This window comes from Protobothrops mucrosquamatus, unplaced genomic scaffold (assembly GCF_001527695.2).
Source record: "Protobothrops mucrosquamatus isolate PMUCROS unplaced genomic scaffold, P.Mucros_1.0 scaffold_156, whole genome shotgun sequence".
NCBI lineage: Eukaryota > Metazoa > Chordata > Lepidosauria > Squamata > Viperidae > Protobothrops > Protobothrops mucrosquamatus.
Window position 1 is genome coordinate 392,475 of NW_015386232.1, and position 9,506 is coordinate 401,980.

Sequence of the window (9,506 nt, forward strand, 5' to 3'; positions counted from 1 at the left end):
TTGTCTTGACATCCCTGGCTCCAAACTTCCTGATGGTTCCACATCTGCATATGTATAAGACTAGCTACTGCTTTGGGCAAAGAGATGAGGCCAGGTTTGGTTTCTGCTTTTCAAAAAATGCTTTTAAAAATCCTTTTGGTGAACAATATCTTTCTTTCTGCCTTTTTAATATTTCCTTCTCTGGGCTAACTTCCCACACCTCACCTGCACAAACTAACTTTACTTATCAGTACTGGTATAATAAAGGTGTGACTGGCATGTTGCCTGAAGACTTAAAATGCTCTCTTTTTTTTTGTCCTTGTAATCATGAATCTCTTCTTTTTCCAGATCACCTGTTGCATCCATAACAGTTTTCCTCTTTAAGTCACAGTAGTACTTATTCATATTCAGTGTTGCTAAGCCTTTCTTAAGTTGATCTTTTTATGATATCTCTATTTGTATGACTGCAAAATAAGTCAGACAAGTACAGCAACAGTATGTATGTCCTTATTTTTTTCCTGAGAACTATGTTTGTATAGAGAGTTGTGGGATAGTGAATATTGTGTGACCCAGTATTCTGGCAAACAGAAAATTATCCCATCCAGCAATTATGGTATGATAAATTTATATACTTTATACCATGTTTCTTCTTGGTTTGTTTTATAGTCACTAGCAGCATATTGAAATAAAGCTAAGCAGATCACTAATTTTCATGAAAAATTTTCATTTTTCATGAAAACACTTATAGGAATATACAAAGTAATAGCTTCTTCATGATGTATTACGGGCTCCCTTATAGTCCTAAGACATGATTTGTTTTAACCATTGTTTGTTGTGGCAGTAAGCCAAAATAATTAACAATATTACAAGTAGTTTTCAACTTAGGACCTTTTGTTCAGCAACCATTCAGAATTACAATGGTGCTACATGAAGGGACTTAAGATCTATATCCGAAGTATTGGGTATAGCATGAGGTAAAGTGCTCCCATGGTCCTGTAGTTGCAATTCGGGTGCCTGGCAATGTACCCGCACTTACAACTGATCTCAGGGATGCTACAACTGCTTCCCTGCATATTTTGCTCATCCCTCCTGCCCCACTGGGTTTCTTGTGCCTACTTCCTGGACATGCTTCACACCCTGCTAGGTCCTACAACCTTGGGCCTCTCCCTACTCCGTCATGCCTTGCTCTAGTTAACTCTTCTGAAGACTAAATTTCTAAAATAGCACCCAGCCATTGTCACATTATGCAGGCTTTTATAGAAGCTGTCTTGCATCATTCTGGAAGCAGCCACCATTCTTGCAATTTCTTAGTTCAGTTTTCTGCATGTGAATGGTGCCTACCTACAGAATAGTGTGGGTTACCTTTGCAGGATGGTTGTGCATTGCACCGACTGGGTGCTTTTTTGAAAAGCAATCTTTGGAAGAGGCAAGTGGAGCAAGGCGTGATGGGGCAGGAAAGAGGATCAAGGCCCGCAGGGAAGCTATGCAAGGGATGACTTGAGGGGGAGGCCCTGAGAGGTCTGGCACAAGCCATATGTGAGCTGGGGGGGTGCCAGCCACAGTGTGGGCCTGGTCTGCTCCAAGTCTCCCAGGGCCTCCCCCACCTCCTTAAGCATCCTGTGCTGCTCTTAATGACTTGTACAGTTGCTTAATGACTGCAGTGGGGTGAGCTGGGTTTATGAACTTGGAGTGAGGTGATCATATGAGTGCCTCACTTAAAAACCACAAAAACTTATGACCATAATTCCATGCTCAATTGTGGTTGTATGTTGAGGAGAACCTGTAGAATTTAGGAAGATAATGAACCTAATCTGTGTTTCATTCATCTTGAACAGTTTAGTTTAAAGGATAGCATTGTTTATTTGCTAGATGACTAAGGCTTTCTCCAACTTCCCTGTATGTCTTCTTGGCAAAAAGAAAATATACAAAACCAGACTTTCAGCTTCTTGGCCAGATTGGTCAAAGGAAAAGACTTTATCCTTCAGTGCAAAATATGTAGAACAACAGTCAAAAAGATGTGTGCAATAACTTAGAAATTAAGTTTTATGCTATTTTGATCACCATATTAAAATCTGTTAGAATGAGATAAAAAAGTTGTACTATAGAAAAATTAATTAATTAATCTTATTTAATTGTAATGGGATAGGTAATCTAGTGTTCCTCATGCTGTAATTCTTGTATAAGAAGTCTAAATGCCACTCTTGCAATTTAGCCTTCAAAGTTTAAACAACCAACTCTATTTAGAAATGGGTTGCATGCCAACAGTTAAAGCACTGCCATATAGGGTATGGCAAAACCAGTGGTTTTGGAATTAGATCATGATAAACTTGTTCAGCTTTACTATCACAAGTACATATTAAGTTTTCTCTCGTTCACTTATACTCAAACATACACACACAATTATTTTGTATTTTTGGTTTTCTTTTACATTTTAGCTTTCTGTAGCAGGAACTTCCATTATAGGTTGCAAATGAAAGAACAGTCACAGTTTATTAATCATATTGTAGAACTAGTTTATACAAAAACAGAGGTGATTGCTGATAAGGTTAATGTCTGTTTTAATATAAATATTATATATGTTTGTGTGCTTTTCAAAAATTTTAAGTTCACTCCATTTCAAGGCCAACAGATTCAAAAGTATTTTTCTAACCCCAGATACAGTTACTAAATCAATTGATATCTATAATCTTGTGAATGTGCTTTCCCTCTTGTTCATTAACTCTAAGTTATGGCTAGGAGGTTTGGTATCCTAGAAATTCTATGAACATATTACTTTTTAGACAAACCAATAATATCTTGAATCTTGCTAATGAATCAGTATGTTTACAACAGTTCTGAATTTTCAGTGCTTTATATCATTGATTCCTCAATTTTAAATGCTTCAAAGAGAGACATAAATGTATGTTCAAGCCTTAAGTAGCTTTAATGAGATGTGCCAGTACAATATTTGTTAAAAGTATTTATTGGGTTCATTTCGCATAGAAATTGGTAAAGTGTCTTGAATGTATTCTTTTTATGAATTAGATTCCTGTAATATTAGAATTTATTGACCCTAACCATAACCCAGACAACACGTTGCTTAAGTACTTATGATTGTAAAATTAGAAAATTAATAAAATATTTATATAAAAAAGAAGAATGTATTGATTGGGAATATTTGAGCCAAGTAAGTGGAATCATGAGTAGAACTTCTCTTCTGCCTTGTCGTAATACACAGATACTCATTTTTTTCATCAAAAACCATATTTTTTATGTTTTAGACAGCAAATATGTGTAACTTCCTTTTCTGTCAAAAGACATTAAAGAAAAGGGAAAAAGAGGCTAATTCCATGATAAATTTTTGCAGGATATAATGCTGTCATTTTACTATGTAGCTTTCAATCACTCTTATTTTTTTAAAAAGGTTGCTGTGCACTACCAATCATACATATTATTTATAGATCCCCAGTTCATGGTTTTACTTTTTAATTGTAGTAGAACTAATCTTTTAATATCTTTGAAATTTTCAACCTATTTTGTTCTAGGATGTTCAGAAGGAGAGAGAAACTCATAATTACCTCACCAAGGAAGCAATCAAGGAAAAAGTCCAAATATACAATTCAGATGTTACTGACAAGCTAAAGATGACATTGGTAAGCTTTTTATATACAGTGTTTAGTATGATTAGGTAGCATGTCTGTTTGGGACAGAAAGGTTAGTCTTGCCTTCCTGAAGTCAGTACTAGATGTGATTATCAGTGCTATAAATTATGGCAAATAAATTCTATATTGCATAAAATATTTCTTAGCATTCACCTCCTCGCTTTGCAAGAATTCATATTACTAGACAGGATTATAGCTTGTCAGACCCAGACAGGCAAAGGAAGATGGGAGCATTGGAGAAAAAGCAAATGTGGGACTGTCTATTTTGTTGTTCACGTGGTCTCTGTGTATTACAGTTTACTGTACTTAAGGTGGAATAATGAACAATCATCAGAATAATGATGTGTCAGTAGTATGTGACTAACCTAATGCGCATTGCGCATGGATACAATGTATGTATCAAACCACCCATTGTATACCCATGAGAAGTGAACATAATGTATTACAATGTATATTACAATGTGTATTTCTTTGTTCCTGAAAAAGGATAGTATAAAACTAGATTCTGAACCTGCCCTCGGGGTTCAGAATTGCTTGGTTGCTATTGCTTCTGAACCTGTGCAATAAACCTCTCTACTAAGACCCTCTGGAATTCGTAAAGAGTCCTTTCGTTTTCCACAAGATACTTATTCAGTCACAATTGAAGTATACAAATACTGAGCTACATTTTGTGGCTCTGAATGTTCCTTCTCACTGTGCATGCTTAAAGGACTTAGAAATATAAATCTCTGATTTTTGTGATTGCAATTTAGTCACATTAAGGTGAATATTAAGAAAACATGTTCTTTTTCCATTTGAAATGCTGGTGCTTGCTGAACTGTGGTTTTTATAGTATTAAACTTTATTGTATTATTATTGTTCTTTTTTGTTATTGTGTTTACTGTTTGGCTTTTGTGAATTGTTTGTGCATTGTACATCCTAACTTATGATTTGAATATACAAGTCCAGCAATAACTATCCACCATCTGACAGATGCCCTCTGTGTCTTGTGTGTTTGAGCAAGGAGTGTTTAATAAATTATAACATCATTCATAATGCAATTACTCTACTTTTCTCAAAGACTTTCTGTGAGGCTATGCACTATAGCAGTTATTGTGGCTGCCAGACCTGATCAGTACCAAAGAATAACTGGTTTAATTGTTACATTTTTATTGTGCCTTTATTATTTTATAAGTAATTCAAAGTGGTGAATCTACTCCTTCCTCTTCTTATTTTCCCCACAACAAAACCCTGTGAGGTAGGTTGGGTAAAGAGAGTGATTGACCCAGAGTCACCCAGCTGGCTTTCATGCATAAAGCAGTATTGGAACTCAATCTCCTGGTGATCGGCCCAAAATCACGCAGCTGGCTTTCATCCCTAAGGCAGAATTAAAACTCACAGTCCCCTGGTTGTGTTAACCAGACTTATTCCACATCTTGCATAAGATCATTCAATTTGGATAAGGGTACCATTAACTGCAGCTTTTAAAGTCATTTTTCTGGCATACATTATACAACAACCTAGTCCTAGCTGTTGATTTTGCTTTGGTTGCATTGATTGTTCTTTTCCACCTCAGGTAAACATAGATTGCTAGTTATCTTTATGCATGGTGCACAGAGATCTCAACATAAATTTAGGTTGCTTATTTGTAACCTGTGGACTTGGATTCTTCATGTATTCATATGATTCTCCCTACATTCCTCATGCAGACATTTAGATGCTTACCTGTGAGTGATTACGGTGACCTCATGGTTACAATGTGCAGTGGGAAGGACTCTTAAGGGCCTATGAAAGTGCAGAACAAATTTAGAATGTTCTGATGATATCTGCTCAGAAATCTCATATGTGCAAATGCCTAGAAGACTGTTCAATTGTGATTACAAATGGTGGTTTGCTTGTTCAGCAACCTTTCAACTTAACGGTGCTGAATGAGCGGTACCACTTAGAGAGGGCTGTAAAGCACTATGAAGTGATATATAAATCTAAATGCTATTGCTGCTAAGTGCTACTTATGGCCAGTTCTCAAACCAGCTATCATAGATCCCCATAAATTTATGTGATCACAACTTGGGTTCTCAATGCCCAGCTTGCAGTTATGTTGTTTTAGTATCCTGCGGTCATTTGATCACCATTTGCAATCTTCACTGCCAGTTTCTGACAAGCAAGTCAATGAGGAAGTCAGCAGGATATCATAAATGGTGGTCACAAGACATTGTGCTTAATAATGGTGATTAACACTGGAAGTGCCAAAATTTCTATTGCTAAGCAACATGATAGTAAAGCACAATGTCATGCGACTGCACTGCTTTGCAATTGAAATTCTGGCACTTCCAGTTTCCACTGTTAACTGAGCATTATTACCTGTACTGGTAAACAATCTGTACTTACCTAAGTATTGAGGGGAATAACAATCTGATTATTTGCTGAGTTTTTCTTTCTTTTCCCCTGTGCCATCTAAAGCATGTACATGAAAATGTATCTGTTCTCCATTTTGTTATAGAACACATGAATATAATTTCATTGTTATATGCATATGTATGTTTTACTTATAGAACGCAAGCGGAATATATACTGGTTTCATAAAAGTTCAGATAGAACTTTACAGACCTATCACTCTGCAGACTTCTGTGAATGTAGGGAAGTATCTCAACAGCAATGAAACAACTTTTTATTTGCCCAATGGCTATATGAACACTCTTCATATCAGCAGTACTAACACAGTCCGTGAAGTGATTGAGGCCTTGCTCAAAAAGTTTCTGGTGGCTGATAATCCTGCCAAGTTTGCACTTTATAAACAATGTCATAAGGAAGATCAAGGTATGCAAATAGATTTTTCCTGAGTTGTAAGTTGATTAAAGAAAAATATTTTGATGCTAATTTTATTCTTTTATGATTTGACATAGAATTATTTCTGAGACATTGTATGTTGGAAAATAAATTTATTTGACAAACTGATCATATTTCTAATAAAATATCAAAAACTATTAAAATAGCAGAAATTAAATTTCCCTTTTTGAACTGTTTCATGCATATGTATGATAAATTTCAGCTGAATAGAATCTTTGGACAACTTTAATGTTTTATTTGGTTCTACAGCCAGCATGCAGAATCTTATATACTTGTGTGAACCAGGAAATTAGGGGTATTAGTGTCACAATGAATTGAATTTTGAACAAATTTGATTTGATACTTGTTCTAAAAGCTATTAATAGTTTGGTTGAATTAGGTGATGTCAATCTAATGTTTGCTAGTTTAAGGAGAGTACATTTGGGATAAAGTCAGTACTTTTATCTTGGCTTCATAAAGATATTACTTGTTTTTCAGAATAACTGATTTAATCCATGCTGAGCGAGTGTTTATGTGGTTTCATGGTTTCAATTTCCAGGCCTGTAGCAAATAAATCTCATTTTAGGGTTGCTTGTTTGCTTTTGTTAGTTTCTTTCATAAGCTTAGTACTCTATTCAAAAGTTCCTACCATCATTGTGAAGCTGATTAATGGCCTTGATTGTGGTTTGTTAAGCCTAATATAGATAGCTTTATAAACCATGATTCGGGAACTCCTCTAATTTCAGAGTGCATGTTTTTTTTTCTTGTAGCACTTTTGAATTATGAGATATAGCTATTGATTGCTAATTAGCATTTTACATTCTAAGTGAGTTTACATTTTCCTTGTATTGGAAAATCTGGCAATACCTAGCTATCTGATAGTCCAACTAATATTGACTTTTCACTCATTCACTTTTATATTTTCTGACATGTTCAGAAGGGGTTACTGGGGCTTATGTTGTCAGTAAAAGAAGATCAAGTAGCTTTATCTTTGGCTGGTGCTGTGAACAGGTTCCCAAGACACCAGAGAATCTGATAAAAAAGAGGGAGACCTATCAGAAGAAGAGCTGAAGAAAAAAAACTCCATTAAGGACCTTGCAAGATCGTTTTATCAAAGCAATTTTATGTTTATTGTCAGGAATATTTATGTGGAGTACAATCTCCATAGCCATTTTAGCATTAGCTGCCACAAGGCAGAATCTGCCTGACAGCTACCTTTTTTCTATGGGAGGAATAGTGGCCTCATAAAAAAGGTGAGGTGACTTTTCTAAGAGTAATCTCGATTGCTGTCAGCCTTTTGAAGGAGACCGGATCAGGAAATACACTTTATTAAAAAAAAAAAAAAAAAGAAAACTTTGCCTTCTCTTCAATTCTTAGCTTTCAATCACCAATTAATTATATATCACCTTATCAATATATCATAACATTTTATAATAAACAATAATCCCTCTACCCCTTAATATACAATGCTAAAATTTTCCATATATAAGTATTTTTTTTTCAGAAATCCCTTATAATTCCACAACTCCACCATAATAACCGTTAAAATTCAGAACACTTTTAAAATTACATCCCACAATATTAATTAATGCCAGTTACCATGTAACTAAAGTAACCACTAAAATTATTTCTTTAAAATTACATCCCAAAGTACCTTATCAATATATCATATCAAAAGTAACATTTTATAATAAACAATAATCCCTCTACCCCTTAATATACAATGCTATAATTTTCCATATATAAGTATTTNAAAATCAAATATAAACTACAATAATCTATCTACATATAACCAATCCATCTTCACCAATCCCTTAATCTTAATAAAAAAAAGAAAAGAAAACTTTGCCTTCTCTTCAATTCTTAGCTTTCAATCACCAATTATATATCACCTTATCAATATATCATAACATTTTATAATAAACAATAATCCCTCTACCCCTTAATATACAGTGCTAAAATTTTCCATATATAAGTATTTTTTTTTCAGAAATCCCTTATAATTCCACAACTCCACCATAATAACCATTAAAATTCAGAACACTTTTAAAATTACATCCCACAATATTAATTAATGCTAAAGTAACCACTAAAATTATTTCTTTAAAATTACATCCCAAAGTACCTTATCAATATATCATATCAAAAGTAACATTTTATAATAAACAATAATCCCTCTACCCCTTAATATACAATGCTATAATTTTCCATATATAAGTATTTTTTTTTCCAGAAATCCCTTATAATTCCACAACTCCACCATAATAATCATTAAAATTCAGAACACTTTTAAAATTACATCCCACAATATTAATTAATGCCAGTTAGCATGTAACTAAAGTAACCACTATAATTCAGAACCCTTTTAATCATATAAATATTTCTTTAAAGTTACATCCCAAAGTATTAATTAATCACATCAAAAATAGCATCTTTTAACCACTAAAATTCAAAATACCCTTTTGAATCCACACCTCCATCAGAATATCCCATCTCCTTCTCCAAAATTTTTTTTTTTAAATTAATCTCTTAATATCTCGAGCAAAAATACCCTATATTATTACATCACAAGATACTCTTAAGAAATAAGCAATAATATATGCAATACATAATTTTCCATTTCTATAAGTGTTTCTTTAAAATTACATCCCAAAGTCAGATATATCACCTTATCAGTATGTCATATCAAAAATAACATTTTATAATATATTGATTAATCACATCAAAGATAGCATCTCTTCAAAAATCCCTTTTGAATCCACACCTCCACCAGATCTCATCTCCTTCTCCAAAATTTTTTAAAATTAATCTCTTAATATCTCGAACAAAAATACCTATATTATTGCAGCACAAGATACTCTTAAGAAATCCCCCAGCTGCTTCTAATATGCAATACTATAATTTTCCATTTCTATAAGTATTTCTTTAAAATTGCATCCCAAAGTCACAACTGAGTCCATCACCACCTCTTCTCTGTATCCTTGTAAAATTTCTTTAGATATTTCCAATCCAGTTTCCGCTTTTGCCGCCAATCCTTCCAGATATCTTCCTTAAAATCCAAATCTTCTTCTTGAGTCTTTG

General features: G+C 34.0%; 1 protein-coding gene across 1 annotated transcript in view; it reads left to right on the forward strand.

Moving 5' to 3' along the window:
* Nucleotides 1-9,506, forward strand: part of RASSF3 (Ras association domain family member 3) — a 26,933-nt gene that overhangs the window by 13,584 nt on the left and 3,843 nt on the right. Inside the window, exons 2-3 of the mRNA XM_015820819.1 lie at nt 3,504-3,611; nt 6,152-6,416. Coding sequence (XP_015676305.1) covers nt 3,504-3,611; nt 6,152-6,416 — 373 coding nt within the window. The remainder of the gene's footprint in view (nt 1-3,503; nt 3,612-6,151; nt 6,417-9,506) is intronic.